Genomic DNA, 21,065 nt, shown 5'->3' with positions numbered 1-21,065 from the left:
GGAACTTTCTAGTTATCAAGAGCCTGACTTTTTTTGGAAAAAAGAAACTTTTGTGTTTGAGTACATAGCTGTAGGGTCCAGGGCACAGGCTGATCTGTTTGTAAAAGGAGGGCGCCGTCCCTTCTGCATTCCTGGTCCCTTGGAGTGTGGTTCAGCCCCTTTACTGTTGAGGGAGTTGGTTCATTTCTCTCACGGCTTTCTCCAAGTACAGACTATGAAGCCTAAGGAGTTTCTAGAACTTCACAAATATAAATATACTAACAACTGAGGTTGTTAGTATATTTACTGCCTCATCCCAGCACCCAAGTAGGCTGCTGGCATTTTTCAGCAGGATACACCATGTCTGACCACATGGCCATTCCTAAGGGGACACCCAAGTGGCGGTAGGTGGTTCTCTGTGAGGCAGCCTGTGCCCTTTCTGTCATGGCTCCCGGTGTGAGGGAGTAGCTGGCACCAAGGTATAGTGAGGGGTGGGTGACCTCAGGTGCCACCCACCTGCTGCTGAAACTCTAATAAACTTTATTTCCTCAGAGGCCTGTGTCCCTTCCCTGCCCCGTCCTGCCCATGTTTTCATGTCTCCCCTCTGGAGGGCTTGTCTAGGCACTGAGGTCCCTGCCTGAGCAGTGAGAACCACAAAGCATGGGTTTGGGCACCTGCAGCTCCTTTTTATTCTTACTGTGTTCTTGTTTTTACCATCACCTCAGGTGAGGAAAGGGGTTGAGGACACAACACTAAGCCCACGGGGGCCCGGCAGCCCACTGCTCTGCCCATCTTGGCAGCTCCCACTGGAGCACACCCAGGCCCTGAGCAGCAGCGGCACCCTCCCCGCCTCCCCTACAGCTGCCCACAGAGCCTGCCCCGAGCCCTTCCTCGGAACCCCCACCCCAGCGTTCAGCGTGCCCTGCTGTTGGGGCAGCACCCAGAGGCCCTGGCGTGGACTCTCAGCGGAGCACTCAGAGCGCCTGTGCTGTGAGCAGCAGCACGGTGAGCCTTCCCGCTCACTCACTCACTCGGTACCGGGTACAGGGACCACCCTGCGAGTGGCCACACCACAAGCCTGCGGGTCGGTCTGGCTCCTCAGGCCTGGTGCTCGGCCCTCCTGCTTTCCCTTCCTCCAGCAGGGATGGTAGAAGGGACTAAGGAGAAGGCAGTGGAAGGAGCTTGTCTTTGAGTTTCTCCAGAATCAGCAGTGCCTTCACGGCCAGCATCCTGCAGTCCTCGTCTGGGTCCTTCTCGGCCTCATCTGCCAACGATGAAAATGAAAACAGACCCCAGGCAGATTACATGGTGCCGAGCAAGCCAGACCTCTCCAGTTCTGTTCCAGGGAAGTCTCCCTGAAGGAACCCCCAACGGGGCCTGGCACGGCCAGGACCGCTGGGCTTCAGGCCTGTGGCCCCACCGCCCTCTTCCTAAGGTCCTGGTGAGAGAAACACCTTAGAGGCCAGCAAAGGGCCCTTGACTGCATCCCTGCACAGGGTGATGCTCCCCTCCACCGGGAACTCCAGCAGCGGCTGGGGGTGGGGGGAGGGTGGTGGGGGGCACCACTGAGAGGAGAACACACGTCCCTCCAAAGAAATCACTCCAAGGCTGCAGCTCTCGGCCCAGGCAGGCAGCCCAGAACAATGGAGCCCATCCTGGGACGAGGGAGGCTAGATGCCTCATGTCTTTGACCCTGAGAAAGACCCAGCATCACCCAGAACCATCCTGATACACACATAACATGAGATGTAATCAGAGAAACCCACACACGGACCCAACAGGACAATAGACACTGGGGAGAAGTGGACTGGAAGAGCTGGGGACACAGGACAGACAGGTCCTTGGTGGGACCCGGGATCTGGCAGAGAGAAAAAAAGGCTGTCATTGCACCACTGGCCTTCCAGAGTGACCACAGATGGAACGGCCTGGTCCCCACCTCGAGCCGAGGGGAGCGGTGGGCGTGCGGGCTGTGAGGACTACAGGTGGGTGAGGAGGACAGACAGCACGTGGCAAAACGCAAACGGTGAATCCGGTGAGAGTACAGAGTATTCACTTCATGCGTCTTGTAACCTTTCTGAAGAGTTGGAATTTTCCAGAATGAACACAGAGGCCATCTCCCGTACCAGAGCACCTTCTCTCAGGTCCCTCGGCGGGACTCCCCAACGCGACCCCGACAACAGCCGTGTTCCCACCCCCACACTGGGGACACTTAGTGTGCAGACAGGGAGGGACACAACACTCACACAGGGCCGCGGGCCGGGACTCGCTCAGCTCCAGGGATTCCCCCCGATGTCCCACACCCCTGACAGCCACCAGAACCCTCAGCTGCGACAGCCCCCCACCCGCCTCGCTGCCGCAGCCTGAGGCTGCGTCCTCACCTGCCAGCCAAGACCGGGCCTCCAGCAGCTCGTCGGGCAGGTCTGCCAACAGTCGCTCGGCTGGAACGCTGAGCAGAACGGCGGAGACGGCGAACAGCAGGCCCCGGCGCACATAGCTGCTGGGCAAGGCGGGGGGCTAGGCCTCAGAGAGCCACAGTCTAGCCAGGGAGACCCCATTTTCCTCTGAGCACGACGGCCACATGGCAGCAAAAGCACACCTGGCCTGCCTACCCCCTTTCTCAGTGCCAGGAAGAGTCACCACCGGTGTCCTAATATCCACTCTTTGGGATTCACAGCCCCCTTCCCCACGCTGTGTTCACACGGGACCACTGCCCTCAGCCACTGGCCACTCACGTGTCACCATGGAAGCGAAGGGCCCACACGAACTCCAGCAGAGCCTTGCCCATCGGCACAGCCACCTGAAACAATGGGCCAGTGGGCAGGGGTTCCAGCACCCAGCAGCCCCACCTGGGACACTTTCCTCAGGTCCACACACTCCGATCCCCAGGGCCAAGGTGAGGACTACAGGGAGGACAATCCACAGGTGGACACTCCATGCAAAGTGGGGACTGTCGGCGGCCATTTCCCAGCTCACCGTGGTATTCACAGCCAGGTACATCAGAACCCCTAAGGTGTGGGCCAGTCTTCCAAGAACCAACTGGTCATCTCCCAGAAGGTCAAAGGTCACCAGAGGCCTACAAAACAGAATCAAGTCAACAGCACAGGTCTGGCACTCAGCCAACTCCTGGGCCAGCAACGGACATCCCTGCCCATCCCCGTCTGGCACCCAGAGTCCTAAGGAGGCATTGGAAAGACCCAGTCACTCTGCAAGGCTGCCTGGCACAAGCCAGGGCCGGAAGGAGGGGCTGTGGCACTTAGGAGAAGCACGGCCACCCCCTGCAGGGCCACACCCAGCTAAGGCAGCAGCCCCCAGCCCTGCCACAGAAGGGCTCCAGCCCCTGACCCTCCTCACCATCACCAGGGCATCACGCCCTGCATGATGGCGGCCAAGGGGATGTCAATAGCCTACTCAGGCTGAGGCTGGACACGAAGGCCAAAGGCAAGGGAGGGGTGGGCAGAGCACCTGCAGCACCAAGGCGCCACAGCCAGACTCTGGCCCCACAAACCTGATCTCTGACAGAAAGCGTGACACTTAACACCCTTACCACGTCACTTCAACCACGGCTGAAGTCATCATCCAGCTGCTGCCCAAAGCCCCAGTTCAGACTCCACCCTGGGAAGCCTCCCGCCTCTGGGGTATCCAGGGCTCGTGTTCCCCAAACTGCAGGCTTCCCACTCACCTGTCAAAACCCTGAATGAGGGGGAAGAAGAAGTAGCCAGCGACTGAGTTGAATTCGTTGGGGCCGCCAGCCGGTGCCTGCCTGGGAGAGCCCTGCCAAACGCACAGAGCTCACAGGGTGCCGTGCCGGGCGCAGAGTGCAGCTTCCCTCCCCCGTGAAGGACATGCTCACGGAGGGCTGGCCTGTGCGCCACGGGACAGAAAACAGCTCCCTGCACCCCACAGGCTGGGTGCCAGTAGCACCCATCCCCGTGACAACCAAGAATGTCTCCAGATATGGTCAAATGTCCCTGGAGGCAAGGTCAGTCCTAGCCTAGGCAGGACACCTGACAGCACAGCCCATACTGGTCATCTGCTGTCGATGAGAATTCTTGGGGCTTATTTTCCACACCAATTCTGCACTCATTTCTTAGAACCAGTTCACGCTGATGCCCTACAGCACGTCACACCACTTAGTTTGTGCCAAAAACTCTGCCTTCACAGAACGCCAGCAGTGGAGCTACCCCTCCACCCAGACAGGGCCTGGAGGCAGCCGCCGCTCAGCCGGCCCGCTGTAAGCCCCTCCCCAGGAGGACCTGACCCGAGTCCTGGCTGACCTTCGAGAAGCGCCGGGTCTTCCTTCTGACCCTCTCATCCACCACTGCTCGCCAGGTGGGAGCCACAGCGCAGCTGGGCTGGCAGGTGGGGCCCAGGGAGCCACACTGTGGAACCTTCTCGAGGCGCCCAGGCCGAGACAGTTCCTGGGCTGCCAGAGTGAGGACCTGGAGGAGATAAAGACCCAGGGCAGCCACCGTCAATCTGGGAAATGATAACATTCTCTAGTTTAAGGTAAACTGAGTGTCCCATCTACACCAGCAGCTCATGCTATCTTCGAGAGGGAGGATCAGGGAACCACGTAGTCAGTTCGAAGTATCTCAGTGTCCTTTCATTTTGTGGAAGGATGGCGGGGAGAGGTGGGCATGCTTCCTGGTGACCAGCCAGCACCTCCACTCCCCTTGCCTGGGCCACTTCTCTTCCCAAAGCCCGTCCGATCCTACCCCCTGCCTTGCAGGGAAAGTTCATGAAGGCTACATATGGATGAAAACATACAAGTAAAAGAAGCTGGACCTAGGTGGCTGCAAGTATGACATCCCTCACAGGGAGCACCCAGAACAGGCAAATCCAGAGACTAAGAACGGACTGGTGGTTACAGGGGCTTGGGGAGGGGAAGCGCATGCTCACTGCTGTGCAGCCATCACCACTGCCATCTCCGGGACATGGAGCTTCCCCAAGCAAACCTCTGTCCCCCCACCTCCCCCCCCTCCCCCAGCCCGTGGTACCTCCTACTCTGTCTCTAACAGTGCAACCCCTCTAGGGGCCTGGTGTACGTGGGATCACACAGAACTTGTCTTTTTGTGTCTGGCTCACTTCACTTAGCATAACATTCTCCAGACTCATCCGCATTGCCACAGGCATCAGAATTCTCTTTCTTTTTACTAGGACAGATGCTGATCCCAGTGACAAGGTATTCAGGAGGTGTCTGATCCTGCCCACATAGATTTTAGCAAACATCTGCTCCCTGGCTTTGCGCCAGGCCTGGCCCCTTCCCCAGTGGGGCAGATTGGGCTCCACACATGGAACAAGGACCCCAGGTCACTCACGTCCAGGATGTCCATGCGCTGCCTGAGGCTGTAGTTGACAGCATAGAACTGTGAGGTCAGATACTCTGCCACCTAAGCCAGGCAGATGAGAGGTCGATGGGTCACAACCCTGCAGGTAGGGCCCAACACAGACATAAACTGAGGGGCGTGACCTTGGTATCCCATAGCCACCGGGACTCACCCGGGCTGGGTCTGTGACTATGAGAGCCACCAGGGCTCTCTGGCGCAGCCCCTCGAATCCCACCACACTCGTCTTCTCCTCCAGGTGCAGGAGAACCTTGGCCAGCTCCACGCTCACCTGCATACAGTGGTCAGGGTGCCTTCAGCGTGCAGCCCTGCCCCAGGGCCCCCGAAGTCCTTGGGTTTCTTTACAATGGAAGGGACACATCTCGGACAGCCTGGGACTATGTGTCCCCCACCTCCCACCCCAGTAGACCCCAAACACAGGCCTCCTAGAGGGACACAGAGCCACCAAAGCATACAACATGAGCCGGACCAGGCTCTTTCAGGCCCGACGTTCCTCCCAGGACCTCGCCTGCCTCCCATGACCCAGACAGCCCAGCCCCTCTACCTGCTCACCTCCCGAGTGGCAGCCGGGCTTCTGAAGACCAGCCCCTCAAGGGCCCGCAGGGCTGCCTCCCAGTACTCCCAGTCCTCAGATGTGGTCAGGGCTGCAGAGAACCCAGACAGGCCTCCATCAATTCCAGGCTCTGACTTTGACCACAGCAGAGCTGACAGCCTGGACCTTGAGCAGAAGGCAAGTGAACCCCCAGAGTATGAACAGGTCCCACAGCCCAGCTGCCCCAGGGCAGGGCGCTCAACAGCAGTGTGAGCTGCGTGCAGGGCTCACCTTCAATGCAGTCCCGGACATACTTGGGCACCTTGCTGCTCTTCAGCTCCTGGTCCCCCGACATGTCGTAGGGGACAAACTCATCATCGCTGTGGGGCACAGACAAGAGGAGCCTGCTGGTCACCCAGGAGCAGCCAACAGGCAAGGAGGAAGCTCCTGAGAGCGAAGGTGGACACCCTCCACAACCAGGACAAGCTCCTGAGTCACCAAAATTCACCTCCCAGTCCCCGAGACTTCAGGAATGCTGACAGACTGAGGCTGCACTGAAGCTGAGCCCAGTGTGTTGGTTTTCATGTTGGAAGACGAGAGCTCAGAGCGAGCAAGGTAGGGTAGGCTGACGACCAGCCCTTGCGTTCACCTCAGGGGCTCCAACACCAGCATGGGACTGTCGGGGCCCCATTGCCTCCCACCCCAGATCTCCGCCCTACCTGTCAAGCTCAGAGTCAGAGCCCTCTGGCCGGACCTGGGGTACACCACCATCTAGAGTCTGTTTGTCAGGGGTCTCTGCAGGGACTGCAGCAACAGACAGGCTTTTGGGAAACAAGGAGAAGCCCTTCAGGAAACCCTCATCTTCTTAGCTTCCGTCTCAGCGACGCGAGTCCAGGACGACGAGACAGAGCCTACCGCGTGTGCAGGAAATGCCCCGACCCGCCTAACCAAGGCCAGAGCTCAGGGTGGGGCACCTCACCCTGCCTCCAAGGGGCTGCCAGCAGCAGGCCGCAGGGTGGCCAAGGCCCGCATCTCACAGCTCAGTTCGTCCTCTTCATACTGCGACCAGAGAGACCTGGGGTCAGCTGGGGCGTGATCAACAGGGACATCAAAGCCAGGGCCCCTCAGGGCCTTTCCACAGCAGCCTGTCTGTGCACCTCCAGCCTCTGACAGCCAGAGCCTTTCGAGGGCAACTTTCTAGGCCTTTACCTCGGCAGAAGGCAGCGCCGGGTGTACTGAAGGGCCTGGACCCTCCCGAGGGGTCTGAGAATCCCCTGGGATACAGCAAACGTGGCAATGCCCCCGAGGACGTCCCAGAGGGCACAGCAGATGGCGAGGAGGGGGTCCCTGGCATGGTCTAAGAGTTAAACACCCAGGGACACACTTGGGGGACCCGCTTGAGCACAGCTGAGGGGCTCCGCCTCCACTCCCCTCTGAGCCGCGAACCCTCGGCAGGTCTGCCGAGGCCAGCTCAACACCAACAGGGAGACGCTCCACGACCTCAGACCCAGGAAGGTGAGGAGACATCAGGGCTGGAGAGACAGCAGGTTGGGGAGACCACGTGGGCACAGCTCTTGCTCACCTGGAACTTCAGGGGAGGCCCCTCAGGGCGGATACGGGCACTAACCACCTCAGCCACAATCATGCCCAGGCGGCGTACAGCGGGCAGACTGCTGTCCAGGTGGCACTGCGCTCCTGCCATTAGACTGGCCAGCAACTCTGGAAGCACAGACATACACACACTGAGTGTGCACGTGGGGAGTGGGGGGTGAGGCCAGGGTGCTGTACCACCTGCTCACCGTCTCGGCTGTCCTGGAGCTCCGTGTCCCTCAGGTGCGTCAAGCAGATGAGGACAGCCTTGCTGATGTAGTGCTGCTGTGGCAGGGGGGTATGGCGGACGGCGCTGCTGCTGCCCCACATCTCCAGGAGCTCCTTCAGGACCTGGTGGGCAACACGGCCCTGGCCTGCTCAGACCACCCCACCCACCTCCCTCCACCCCAGGCAGGAAGGTGCTCACCCCGTCCCACCAGGTGGTCCTGGGACACTGCAGGGACTGAGGGCCAGACAGGACCGACCTTTATAAGGAGCGGGCGCCGTTGGCTGTCCATGGCCAGGTAGCCCAGCAGGCTCTGCAGCACAGGCGTCTGCAAGAGAAGCCAGGCATCTCCTCACTGTCCGCCAGGCAGATGCTGCCCATGTGCCACCTGCCTGGCCAGGGGAGCCAAGTGGGCCAAGGGCTGTCTGCCCAGGAGCCCTGCGGTGGGAACAGGTCTGGCTGAAGGACGGCGATGCTTCCCAGGCAACTGAATACTGCTGCAGCTACACTGGCTACAGTCATTTCTCTGGGACATGAGGCGGCCCCGGGCCCACACCCTTGCTGGCACTCTCACCGTGTATCTGTACTGCAGGAACAGAAGCTTTTGGGTCATCACAAACTGGGCCTTCTTACTCTTCATCACCAGGTTCCCCAGTAGTTGAGAGAGGACTTCAGGCCTGGGAGGCACAGTTGAGCGGAGAAGGAATCTCAATATATCAGGCTGGACCCAAGGCTCAACAGTAACCATGGGGAGCCCGGGTGAGCATTTCAGCTCTGAGTGGGTCAGGACCCTTCCCCTTCCTGATAAATGTGGAGACCAGGAGAGCCCAGCACCGCAACGTAAGAGGACATCCCTTCCCTTCTCTGACTACAGCTGGGGTTAAGTATTTCACTAGACCAGGGGAGTCCAGCCTTTTCTGTGAAGGGCCAGAAACTGACTACACACAAAGAGATGGCAGGAAAGATGTCATCTGGATCCCTACCATCCACCTTCTTGCAGCAAAGGATGCCTTGCTTCTTACCCAGGGGCGGCCTCCACAAGCCCTGTCAGCACAGCCTCCAAGGCCCGGTCGGGCACGCATTCCACCAGGCGCCAGCAGACCCGCTGCCAGAGGCAGCTGCCCTGGGTGAGTGCCATCAGCCTGGGCACCAGCACGCCCAGGATCTCCTCTGAGGGAAAGCAAACAGACGGGGCCCCAAGCTCAGGATTGTGGGGCATCTAGTGTCTGCAGCCCACACGCCCACCACATGCACAGCCAAAGCCCCGCCAAGGAGCCTGGACAGCTGACATCAGCCCACCCACAGCCAGGCCCAGGCAAGGGGACCACTGCTGTTTCAGGACACACAGCAATCCACCCTCTGCCAGGGACACACGCCACCCACCTCCTCCCAGGACAGTCACCAGGAGGGCAGAGAGAAAGCCAGGACATGCTGTGGCTCCTCCCCAGACAGGAGACACTCACTCTGTCTCCCGTAGACACAGGCCTTCCCGAGGATCTGAGACACAAAGAAGACAGAACAGTCCAGGCCGCCTGGGACAGGAAGGAAACCGAGATGTTACAGGAGGGCAGTGTTAAGGCTATCAAAGACCTTAGACGATGGGACAAACCTCATCCCTGGGCAGGCGGACTCCCTGTTGTACAAATGCCAACTTACTCAATCTACTTGAACTGTAATCGTAATAGGATCATTTCTAACCAGAAGAGCCAACAACAACTGTTTCCCCACAGCTCCGGCCATGTGGCTCGTTGGCTGGAGTGCCATCCCGCACACCGAAAGGTTGCAAGCTCGGTCCCCAAGTCGGGGCACGCACAGGTGGCAAGCAATCAATGTTTCTCTCTCACACTGATGTCTGCCTGCCCGTCTCTCTCTCAAAATCAATAAAACACATATGTATATGTATATATACACATACACATATATACACATACACATATACGCATATATGTTAAGTCCTCACCCCAAAATATATACATATAAGAATACACATTTTTCACATATATACGTGTGTATAAAAAAAGTCTTACACATACTCACCCACTTGATCGTCATAATGATCCCCTGAAGTAAGAACAAGTATGACAGAGCCAGGAGAAGAGCTCTGAGAGGGGTCTGGCCAACGCGGTCGGTCAGCTGCTCATAGGAGCAGATGGGGCTCTGAGCCACCCGCAGGGAGGAAGGGAGGAAGGGAGGGAACGAGGACACAGGAACAAGGACAGTGTGGGCAGTAAAAGCGCCAGTAGCAGAGCCAGGGTGAAGGAGCCGACCAGGACGCAGACAGGACCTATACACACTGGGAACAATGGAACGTGGCATCTTGTGATCTGAAGAAGGGAAGTCTGCACAGCCACCGCACAGTGAGGCAGACTCCATGTGCTCTAGATGCCTGCGGAACAACCTAGCGGCATCGCCCAGCAAAAAGCAGCAGGTGGGGCTGGAAGCCCTGGCGAGATAAATGCGGGCACCTCGCCTTGCTGTGGGTCTCTCCCCTAAACAGTGACGGTGCCTCCCTTGAGGAGGGTCCCAGGACTCCACAAAACAGGGGGTGGGGAGGGCCTCGAGCAGTGTTCAACTTGACAGGAGCTTCACAACCTCAGCTGCAAGAACACCGAACACTCCCGGGCAAGACACTTGCCCCTACCACTGACGCTTCAGACTGTGTGACGAGAGGGCAAGTAACAAGCCACTCCCACGGTGCCCCTCCAGGTACCTGAGATGACCAGTAACAAAAACACTGAGACAGGCCCAAGCCAACAAGCACAAGGATACTCTCGCCAACAGCCAAGTGAGATGAATCTCGTCACACTAAGAATTCCACTTTTCAGACTGGGGACATTCCTCTGATACTAAGGGCCCAGGAGTGAGCAGCGCCATCTGGCTGACTTTGTCAGTATCCAGCGGAGAAATGAAGAAATCAAGAGTCAGCTCCACCGCCAAGGTCAATAGCTGAGAAGTGGGTGTAACTTTATCCTTTGGGTCAATACCGCCCCAAACGGAGACAACTTCTGACCTACCAAGGGCACCCCTCAGAGACTGCAAAATGCCCTAAGGCCAGGGAGAGATGAAGGGGATGGCTGCCTGAAGAAATGATTGGAAGAGGACACTTGGAGGGGCCCTCACCTCGGAGAGAGTCCACGACCGCCTGCAGCACCCGGATGGCCTCCTCCCCAAGCAGAGGAAAGTAGTTCTGAGGGAAGAACTCAGCCAGGTTCTCATGTTGCAGACAGTTGCCCAGGCGGTCAGGCAAGCTCACCACCTTGATTAGGAGCGTCTCCTGGAGCAGAGGGAAGGCCAGCTCTGTCTGCTGCCGACACTGCCCTTCCAGGACAGCAGCCATCCTGCCCTCGCTCAGGAACTGGGCCAGCAGCCGCGCCATCTTCATCAGACGGAAACTGGGACTGAACCAAGAACAGGTGTGATGAGCAGAGCCCCAAACCCCTCCCCATCCTTAGCATTCTTGGCCAAAAAGTATAGTAACATCGTTATTAAACAAGTAATCTGCCCTGGATCGTGTGGCTCAGTGGAATGAGTGCTGGCCTTTGAACCAAACAGTCACCAGTTCAATTCCCAGACAGGGCACACGCCTGGGTTGTGGGCCAGGGCCCCAGTAGGGGGCACACAAGAGGCAACCACACACTGATGTTTCTCTCCCTCTCTTTCTCCTTCCCCTCCCCTCTCTAAAAATAAGTAAATCTTTAAAAAAATAACTCAATCCCAACTATTTAATTGGCCCTTTCACCTCCCACATACATTGAAAAAAGGGTATTTAAATCTCACTACCAAGTGAGACACAAGCACCTGCTGAGCCCAGGGCAGCCTGCTGCCCTGGAACCACGCTGGACACCACTGCCCTCTTCTGGCTCCACCTCTTCCCATGGTACTCGCTTTTTTCAGCAATGGCTGAAAACCCTGCTTTCCCACAACAAGGTGTCCCCACGAGGACTGCGCCACACTCTGATGTGGAATCTGGGAACCCCTCCAAGGGAGGGGTCCCTTGCTGTGGTGTCTGGATGTCTCACTGCAGAGCTGGGAGCCATAGGATAGAGAGTGCCAGGAGGATGGTGATGGGTGGTGCTGAACTTCCACCCGTGTCACCTCCGTCTGGAGCTAACCCACTGCCTCAGCCACAGTGACTCGAACACTCCTGCTTCCTCCCTTCGCCTGCCTACACATCAAGGGCAGGACAGAGAGCAAGGGCCCTCCCATTTCAAAGATGAACACAAACTGCTTTTAATTTTCAGGTGCCCTGCCACTGGTTCGCAATTCCTGAGGCCATGCCTGTGCTTTGGATGTGACAAGCAACCCTGTGTTCAGACCCAGCCCCACTCACCCAGCAGTGCCCTCAAGAGCCTCCATCAACACCAGGAAGGCTTGGTCAGCGGGACCCTCCAGGAAGAAGCTGGCCCACAACTTCTCCAACTGGCCATTGGGCAGCAGCTCCAGCCAGTCCAGGCTCAGCTTGCCAACAAGATATCGGAGAAAGGCAGAAAAGTGGAGCCTGGCAAACTCTTCCTGCTCCTCAGGGAGGGCTGGGTTCTCCGTTCCTCCAAGGTATCGCTTCAGGGACTGCAGGGTGGAGAAGATGTAGCCACCATCCTTGGAAGATGAAAGGGTGTGAACAGCCTCCCGGACGGTGAGTTGGACCGAAGAGAGCCCTGGATCCATCCTGTTCACAGGAAAGGGCATGAGAAGTGTGTGGTGCTGTGGGCATCCACATGGAACCCAGTCTTGGATAAGGAAGCATTTTTCGTGTCCTTCCTGAAACCCCCCAGCTGGCCTCTTCTGCCGTCACCCAGCTGTATCCTTCCCCTCCCCCATCTTACACGGTTTCCACCAAGAAACAGTGTAGGGTCCTTTTTAGGACCTGAGGCCCTCTATGACACCCTCTACAGCAGGATGGCAAACTGTCCAGGGACACATGCCTGTATCTGGAAACATCTTTAGTTGTCACAGCTAAAAATGTCAGGATGCTGACAAACATTCCACATACTCAAGACAGCCCCCGCAACAAAGGATGATCCAAACCAAATGTCAACAGTGCCGAAGTTGGGAGACCATGGTCTAGAAGTACCAGCCGTGCGCTTCCAATTCCCTGGTGCACCACCCATCTGCGATTAACCTTACCAAATTCCCTCTCTTCCCCCAAACCACAACCATCTATAGGTAGTATTTATCTCTGTTGGGCGCCTCTGCAGGACTAAGTAACATAAGTAGGCACCAGTTTGTCACCAGTGCACCCAGCCTCTTGATAAGGCTGTATTAGGGACCTGAGAGTGTTCTCAAGAGCCTGGTGGCTCCCGACCCTGCCTGGTCTACGCGGATGTGCAAGCCAGCCAACAGGACAGGATCGGTCCATCCGAAGCTCCTACTAAACGTGCGCACGAAGCCCACCTTGTGGTGTGATAGGAGGGGACCTCGTGAGATATGAGGGGGTTTCGGGGCTGGAGGACGGCGTCCACGGGGAAGGCTGGGGTCTCGGCGCGGTGCGCAACCACTCCGTCCTGGGAGTGGCCACAAGCCCGCTAGGACTCGGCTCCGTTGCTGCGAACCCGACTGCGATTCGCTATGGCCGCGGAGGCTCAGCTCTACACCCAGTTCACAGCTCGCGGCCACGGAGCACAAGCTTCTCAGTACTGGTGGAGTTACCGCTGACTTTCTTTGAGTCGTGGACCCCACTGACCAATCATGATGAATCTTGGTGAGAAGCCTGTGAGCCGGAAGAGGTACGGAGCGGATGGCCACATCTGCGCCTGCGCCAGACAGGACTGAGCCTGCGCGGAACGGGGATTGGGCCTGTAGGGGCGTGGTCCCTCTGTGGGTGGGGCTGTACTCCCCAAATTGGCTTGGATGAGTCTTCTCTGCGAGCGGCCTGGCGTCTTTCCCTGAACCTCCGTGTCAGTGTTTTCGGGCGTGATTTCCAGCCCTCCCTCAGCTCCGGAAACCCAGTTCTCGGGCGCCACGGTGCGCGCCTCCACAATTCCTACTTAAGCACCGACCATGTGTCCAGCCTGGCTCCCCATCCAGCATCGCCATCCTAGAGGCAAGGCTCCACTCTCCAGGGGCCACGACCCTTACAGGAAAACTCACTGTAGACAAGGAAGCAATAACAACCTGGGCGGTGTCGGGTATTCAGGAGTGTAGCAGTGTAAATAACTCAGGATCCTGGAATAGGAACTGCACGTTCAGCATGTGACGACCAGCCACAGGTGGCTTTGGAAATTAGCTGAAATCAAATAAAAGGCACAAGTCGGTTCCTCCGTCACACAGCCAGTTTTCAAGGGCTCGATAGCCATCTATAGCTATTGGCTGCCATAATGCACAGCGCATCTAGATATGGTACCTTCTTGGCAGAAGCCTCTATGGGCGGCATCTGGGAAGACCTAACTGGTGCCATTTTAGCCTAGATGGTCCCCGTGGGGAAATCTGGAAAATGTTTTATTCATTCAACAGTTTATTAAATGTTTGCTGTGTGTAGCAAGCATTCTTCCAGAAAGAGAATGAAGCAGATAACGGTTCTTCGCACGCAGCAGGGAGGGAAATGGTGTGCCTGAGCAATACGTCATATGGCAAATACTGATAAGGAAAATTAGGCGGAGTAAGAAAATGAGTAACTAAGAGCATTCTCATTTTAAAACGTCCACACTGGGTGTAGTTGAGAGAACGGACGGTAGGGGGCAACTGCGGAGGCAGGGAGCCCAGCTGGGTGGCTGTTGTCAAGACAGGTACGGGCCTGAGTGGTTAAAACTGGTTGAACTGGGATGTTTCTATGGGGTAGAACTGATGGACTGGATGTGGGGTGTGACAGGGAGTGAGGAGTCGAGCATGATGCCTTCCTGGGACCCTGGGAATTCCTCCCAGTCCACTTCTGGATGAGAGCCCTCGCTCTGCACTTCCTACAGCTACTGCAATCATCCTTTATTCCCCTATTTCCCTGTTGTTTTAGTAACTTCTCGCAAAACAATGCACAGAAGATCAATTTCTTAAGCCTTTACATATCTGAAAAATGCCTTTATTCTTTGCTTCAGGTCGATTTACATTTGAGCCTGATGTACAATTCTAAATGAAAACCATTTTCACTCAGAAATGTGAAGGTTTACTCCTCTGCCTTTGCCAGCCAGCACTACTGCTGAGATGGCCAACAGTTCTCCAGGGAGAGTCTCAGCCCTTCCCATGTGACCAGGTTTTCTCTCTGGACATTTTTGAGACTTCCTCCTCAGCCGAGGTGCTCTGCCACTTGATGAGAGGAGCCTTGGGGTCAGCTGCCATTTCCCTGACCCAGTGCTCGCTCTTCAGCATGTGGCCTTGAAAATAACGGATGCCCTTGTCTGCGACACCTTCCTGGATACTCTTCCTGACAATTCCTTCCACCTGTTTTCTTTCGTTTCACTCCTACGGTTTCTTTTCGTTGGATTGCTCTCAAGTGTTATGTTTTTCCTCTCCTTTCCATCTCTTTGTCTCTCTGCCCTACTTTCTGGGCAGTTGCTTTAACTTTGCCTTTCAGCTGTTTGTTGAGGGGGAAATCATAGTTGTTTTTTTTTTTCCAAGAGCAACCTCTCCCTTTCTGATTATTCCATTTTTTGTAGCATCCATTTCTTGCCTTGTGAGCACAAGGCCTTCCTTGTTGTTCTGAGGGTACCGATTAGAACTCTTTTGAACTTTCCCTTGGCCGTCTGCGTTGTCTCCTGGGTTCCTGTTCTGTTTGGGCAGATTTCCGCCACTCCTGTCAGAAGCTTCCAAGTGTCTGGTGATCGTTGCCTGAGATTTTGTGTTAAGCAAGAGAGACTAAACAGACCCATGGATAAGGGGGACCACTCTACATCTGCAAAGAGTTTTTTCTAAATAAGGTGCTTTTCTCAAGTACAGGGTTAAAACTTGGACCTACATTATTGGGGGATCACCATTCAGCCTGGTCCCCAAAATAAGTTAGGGTGGCTTCCAATTCCATGTCCTTTGTCTTCCCCAAGGGAGAGGTGTCCTCAAGGGATACTCTGTTCATGGTGGGACAGTGGGCCCTGCAGCAGACTTGGATCCAAGGACTCCCTGGCCCCAGCCAGGTCCTCTGTCTTGCTTCAACTTCCTTTTGGTGGGAACATGAGTCCATGAGTTCCTGCTAAAGCGATCACCACTGTCCACCTCCGAGCCAGCAAGAACAGGGTTTCCACCCTGTAGAGTTATTTTCCAAAGACACTGCATCTGTTGTAAGCTTGTCTCCTTGGGAACCTCCAAATCTCCAGAGCCCATGGGCTGGAAGACAGATGCCTTTCACTGAGTGACAGGAAATACCTGACTCCATGCCAGAGTCGAAGGAAAACTTCACTGAGAGCTAGAGGGAGCATAGGTTGAGGCAGGAGCACGAAGCAGGCAGCAGCATCCTACAAGCTGGTGTCAGCTCCTGCTTCTCTTCCATATTGGAATGGGCTGCCCAGGAAGGAAGATCCTGTCTTTCTTTCTTATTTTTGTGCTCATTTATCTGCATGGGGTTTCGTTGCAGGAAGCTGGCCCTACAGGGCAGAGAAAACCGTTTTTTGAGAGGCTCCGCAGACTGGAGGAGCAGGTAAATATTTGCACCTTGCAGTGCAGTTTATTATTTTTTTAAAATTAACAACAGAGGAAGGAAGGACATTACAAAAATGGAGTAGTGAGCATCAGGGCTCTGTGAACACAGGCATGGAGTTTGTAGTTCTTTTTATCAGCTGATGTTATTCTCATCTATAGCTGGAAACCAGCAGAAAGGTTGTAAAGACAAGCAGGGATTCTGACCACATTAGGGTTGGGTGGGGGTCAGAGGCCGGGAGGAGTAGGAAGGGCACAGGGGAGCAGCTAAAAGCTGTGTGGGACCTGCGGGGGGAGGATAGGGCCAGGGAGCAGATGGGGCAGTGGTACTGGGCACGGGCCAAGGTCTTGGGTCTGTCACGGAGAAGACATTCCCGTGTGGGTCCATAGCCAGTTCCCAGGTGCCCTACGTATGACAGGCCCGCTTCCAGCACTGCCCACTTTGACTCACATAAACGGTTCACTCCTCCTGTCTTGGTGTCCGTCCACTCACAGAGAGGACCCTGAGGGTCAGGGGTGAAGGGTAGGAGGCCAGGCTATGGGCCTGGAGCCCTTACCCAACACAGTGCAGCCAAGTGGCCTAGGGCTGGTCCCCCTCCTCTCTGAGCTTGGCTGGGATGGAACTGGCCGTGGCGATTGGCCGGCTCCTGGTAGGCATCACAGAAGCATGGCAGGGAAGGCTTGTTCTGTACCCTCCTGGGCCCTGGTCCCCAAGGCTGCTGTATGTCTGTTGCAGTTTCGGAGGTTCCAGGAAGCAACCTTAACACACCTGCAGGCCATTGCCAGCAACTACAACCTGTCCTACAACATCGATGCCCGGTTCCAGAACTTGGCCCAGGAAAGCCAGGCCTTGGCTCTGGAGGTCAACCAGTCACAGGCCGCTGTGCAGAGAGACCTGGGCCACCTCAAGACCTGGATGCGGAAAACACAACGCAGAAGTCGGAAGATGGATTCCAGGCTGCTGGCTTTGGGTTACGCCCTCAGGGAAAGGAGCCAGCAGCACACCCAGGAGAGGAAGGAGCAGGAGGCACAGAGAGAAGCCCTATCTGGCCTGGCCCTGGACATGCGGGCCCTGCAGGACACACTGGCTCACCTGACACACGTTGTCCAGAGCCAGGGCACCAGGCTGGCTGCTCTCGAGGAGTGGCTTCAGGTGGCTTGTCCTGGCACCACAGCCCCAGTGTGGGCCCCTGCTCAGCCTCGGCTGCCGAGCCCAAGCTCCCTGAAGCTGCAGGGGGTCAGGCAGGCACTTGGTGCTTCACCTGAGCCCAGGGACCCAGCTCAGGACTTTGCTGGCCATCTCCGAGGGACCCAGGAGCCCCCAGGCACAGGCAGCCAGTGGGCATGGCCCCCTGAGACACAGGCAGAAAGTAAGTACCTTGGGCCTGCCCTTCCCTTATCCTCTTCCATTTTTCCCTCTCACTCCTCCTTAAGCCTCCGATCCCCTCTGAAAAGCCTTCTCCCTGGGGCTGTATGGAGAGGACACTGGCTTCCTGCCCCAAGTAGCCCATCCTAGAAGAAAGGGGCCATCGGAGTCATGGCCAGTCTGTCGGTCCCCAAGAAGTCATTAGGAATGGATGCACACACACTATAGGGTGCTGGCCAGCACCAGTGGTTAATACATGCCCATTCCAAGTTGAAGATTGGCCTCATTAGGGTTGGCAGAATCCCACCGATGTCCCCAACGGTCACCAGCACGAGCCCTCTGTAGGGCCCTGGCTCAGCTGGCATCTCGTGGGTCTCATGCCCACTTGTGGAGGGCCCCGAGCCTTTGAAAAAACAGTTCCGAGCTTCCAAGTGAGGTGTTTTCAACTGAAGCGCTCCTGACACCTGGAGGAGGCAGTCCTTAGTTGTGAGTGCTGTCCCAGGCACTGTGGGGTGTTTAGCAGCATCCCCAGCCTTCGCCCAGTGAGATGCCAGTTCATCCTTAACTTTTATCTTTGATTGGTTGCTCCCTCTGTCTGGTTTAGTAGCCTCTGGGGCCCCTTAATCTGAAGCAGGGTTGCCTTTCATCCAGGGCACGCTGGTGGCCTCCCCAATAAGATAGGACCGACAAGGTGACCTCTAGGAATCTGCCAGGGCTGCCAGGAAAGGGAGGGCTGCAGGTTTGACAACCACAACTGTGAGCAGACATTGCTAGATGTACCCTGGGGCACAGTCAACTCCAGTTGAGGACAACCACCCTGAATTATGACAGGAGCCCTCTAGGGAAAAGAGGAGCTAAGGCCAGCCACAGAATGCCCTCCATCCTCAAATCCAATTGCATGATGGGCTAGAAAAGCACATTTCCGGCTTTGCCCCCAGCCTGCAAATAAGAACCTCAGCCCAGGTGCAGCACCTGGAGGCCAACAACACCCGCCCATACACACACACACACACACACACACACACGCACACACCTGTCAGGCAGACCTGGCAGGAAATCTGGTGAGCAGGATGAAGGCCCTCAGAGATATCCATGTCAGGGTGCTTGGGTCCTGTGGATATGTCACTTCATGTGGCAAAGAGGACAGATGTGATCTTGAGATGGCAGATGATCCTGGACTATGGCATGGGCCCAGTGTCATGGCAGAGGTCCTTCTAAGGGGGAAACAGGGGTGTCCAGTCAGCGGAGATGTGATGACCTCTGCTTCTGAGGGATACATATTTTGAAGGTGGAGGAAGGGCCTGAAGCCATGGAAGTGGGCATCGCCAGAAGCTGGAGAGGGCAGGAAGGGGCTTGTCCCTGGTGCCTCCAGAGGAGCCAGCTCTGCCAACACCATGATTCTGGCCCAGTAAGATCTGTGTTGGGCTTCTCACCTCCAGAACTATAGGATACTAAATCTGTGCTGTTTTGAGCCACTGAGTTTATGGAGATGTGTTACAGCAACCGCAGGAAACTCATACAGAGGCTCCCTGGAGGTGAGGGGTGTCAGCTCAGGCTTGCTCCCTAGTGAGGCACATGACTGCCCTGGTTCTCAGTCTTCCCTCAAAGAGGCACAGCCGTCACGGTGAGAGTTTGATGAAAGTCAGCTGCTGGGTCTTAGGCCCACCTGCCTGGGGCAAAGGAAAAGCCTATAGCAGGATGTTTCTGAAAGCTTCTGGAAGTTTCTGGGTGGCCTTGTGGTGCATGGACTGACTCCTGCCTCTGTTTCTAGTTTGCAACGTGGGGCCAGCACTCATCTTCCCGAACACCTCCACCGAGAATGTGGTCTTCCTCCACCGCGGCTTCCTCTCAGGTCTGCGGGCCTTGTCTGTCTGCAGCTGGGTCCGAACGGCCTCAGGCCACCTGGGCACCCTGCTCTCCTATGCCACCGAGGAGAATGATAACAAGCTGGTGCTGCACGGCCGGGACTCCCTGGCCCCCGGCTCCATCCACTTTGTGATTGGAGACCCAGCCTTCAGGGAGCTGCCCCTGCAGCCACTGCTGGATGGCCAGTGGCACCACGTGTGTGTCATCTGGACGTCCACACTGGGGAGGTACTGGCTCCATGTGGACCGAAGGCTGGTTGCCACCGGCTCCCACTTCAGGGAGGGCTATGAGATCCCTCCCGGAGGGTCCCTGGTGCTGGGCCAGGAACAAGACAGCATGGGAGGTGGGTTCGATGGCTCTGAGGCCTTCGTGGGGAGTGTGGCAGGCCTAGCCATATGGGACCGTGCACTGGTCCCCAGGGAAGTCTCACACCTTGCCACTGGGAAGAAGCTCCCACCCGGTGCCATCCTGACACTGGCTGATGCCGCACTGATAGGTGGGTTTGTGCGGAGGGTAAACTGCACCTGCCTAGAGCTCTGTCCATGAGGCCTCACTGCCTGGGGCCTGTGGTCACGCTCTGCTTGCAAGAGGAGCAAGTCCCCAGTCTGTTCAACCATCCCCAACCCCAGCACACTTCACAGAAGGACTCCGCCCAGACTGGAGATGGAAGGGCAGGACGCTGCTTCCGACCTGGGCCAGGCACACCTGGCATCTAACATAGAATGAGGGCACTCCATTGCGGGGGGACAAAGAAATGTGGAGGGGCAGAGAGGGCGATGGGAAGAGACAAAAATCAGGATCCCGAAGAATTGCGTTCTTTCCCTTGTGGTGACATCCTTACAGTTGCCCTCTCTATAGTATAACATCAGGCTAACAAGGCCCGACCAGGCCAGATGGGAGTGCTGGACTCCCACGGGGCCTCTGGGGGTGGCTTTGCTGCCGTTCCAGGCTGCTTTGTGGAGAACTCCGTTTTCCTGAAAACTGCATGGGCAGCGTGTGAACTGTCACCGCACTCTCTCAGGTGGCTTATGGGAGTTCCCCCTTGGCTGATCCTTGTCCCAGTGCCTCATGAAAAGGGCCAGAGAACCCACTTCCTGGCCCCCAGTACTACAGCCCCTGTTCACCGGGAGCCCTGGGGGTTCCCTCAGGGTCCTGCGATGGTTGTTGAGGCTATGGATGCCTCCAGGGAAGGGGACCTGCAAAAAGTGCAGTGTATTCTGAAATAAACATTAACGATGGATGGCAATGCTTTTAAAGCAACTGTTTGGGGATATAATTTACATTTAAAAGTTAGTGGTCACTCCTGACTCCTCCACCCCAGCCCTTTCCCGCGGCTCTGGCAACCGCCGGTCTGCTTTCTGTTTCTGTGGATTTGCCTGTTCTGGACGTTTCGTATACATAGAATCACACGGAAGTTGCCCTTTTGCATCTGGCTTCTTTCACTCAGCAAATGTTCTCCAGGTTCACGCGTGTGACAGGGTCAGTGCCTGGCTCCTTCACCAGGCCGGGTGACATTCTACTGTAAGGGACCACATCTTGTTTATCCATTGAGCAGTTGATGAGTATTCAGATTGTTTCCAGTTCAGGGCTCTTGTGGATAAAGCTACA

At 56.5% G+C, this 21,065-nt stretch overlaps 2 protein-coding genes across 3 annotated transcripts; one reads left to right on the top strand and one right to left on the bottom strand.

Moving 5' to 3' along the window:
* Positions 1-541: 541 nt before the first annotated feature.
* Positions 542-13,408, bottom strand: TELO2 (telomere maintenance 2). Of its 2 annotated transcripts, XM_037157133.2 has the most exons (21): positions 13,064-13,408; positions 12,003-12,338; positions 10,793-11,070; positions 9,136-9,204; positions 8,695-8,842; positions 8,247-8,349; positions 7,932-8,000; positions 7,656-7,797; positions 7,439-7,575; positions 6,836-6,915; positions 6,576-6,677; positions 6,148-6,236; positions 5,877-5,968; positions 5,479-5,595; positions 5,298-5,369; positions 4,254-4,418; positions 3,659-3,750; positions 2,953-3,052; positions 2,712-2,776; positions 2,358-2,473; positions 542-1,243 (listed from the first exon to the last, which is right to left on the bottom strand). In XM_037157133.2, the coding sequence occupies exons 2-21, from the start codon at positions 12,335-12,337 to the stop codon at positions 1,137-1,139; spliced, it is 2,478 nt and encodes an 825-aa protein (XP_037013028.2). In that variant the 5' UTR covers position 12,338; positions 13,064-13,408; the 3' UTR covers positions 542-1,136. The 2 variants fall into 2 exon arrangements, with proteins under 2 accessions (XP_037013028.2, XP_053527589.1); XM_053671614.1 differs by lacking the exon at positions 13,064-13,408 and having other exon boundaries at positions 12,003-12,358.
* Positions 13,409-16,085: 2,677 nt separating this feature from the next.
* On the top strand, positions 16,086-20,686 carry PTX4 (pentraxin 4). The gene is made up of 3 exons (XM_037157373.2): positions 16,086-16,226; positions 16,962-17,595; positions 19,363-20,686. Exons 1-3 carry the CDS (start codon positions 16,086-16,088, stop codon positions 20,001-20,003), a joined length of 1,416 nt encoding a protein of 471 aa, XP_037013268.2. The 3' UTR covers positions 20,004-20,686.
* The last annotated feature ends 379 nt before the right edge of the window (positions 20,687-21,065 follow it).

Source organism: Artibeus jamaicensis, unplaced genomic scaffold, assembly GCF_021234435.1.
Source record: "Artibeus jamaicensis isolate MK-2021 breed Jamaican fruit bat unplaced genomic scaffold, CSHL_Jam_final contig_700, whole genome shotgun sequence".
Lineage (NCBI taxonomy): Eukaryota > Metazoa > Chordata > Mammalia > Chiroptera > Phyllostomidae > Artibeus > Artibeus jamaicensis.
This window is presented reverse-complemented; position numbering and strand designations above follow the sequence as displayed.

Coding starts and splice junctions, on each gene's coding strand:
- TELO2 (XM_053671614.1), bottom strand. CDS start 12,358: ATGCCCTTTCCTGTGAACAGGATGGATCCAGGGCTCTCTTCGGTCCAA. Junction 8,350..8,694: donor CTTGTGGAGGCCGCCCCTGG/GTAAGAAGCAAG, acceptor TGTGCCTCCCAG/GCCTGAAGTCCTCTCTCAAC. Junction 3,751..4,253: donor AGACCCGGCGCTTCTCGAAG/GTCAGCCAGGAC, acceptor TGCGTTTGGCAG/GGCTCTCCCAGGCAGGCACC.
- PTX4 (XM_037157373.2), top strand. CDS start 16,086: ATGGGCTGCCCAGGAAGGAAGATCCTGTCTTTCTTTCTTATTTTTGTG. Junction 16,227..16,961: donor TCCGCAGACTGGAGGAGCAG/GTAAATATTTGC, acceptor TGTCTGTTGCAG/TTTCGGAGGTTCCAGGAAGC. Junction 17,596..19,362: donor CCCTGAGACACAGGCAGAAA/GTAAGTACCTTG, acceptor CTCTGTTTCTAG/TTTGCAACGTGGGGCCAGCA.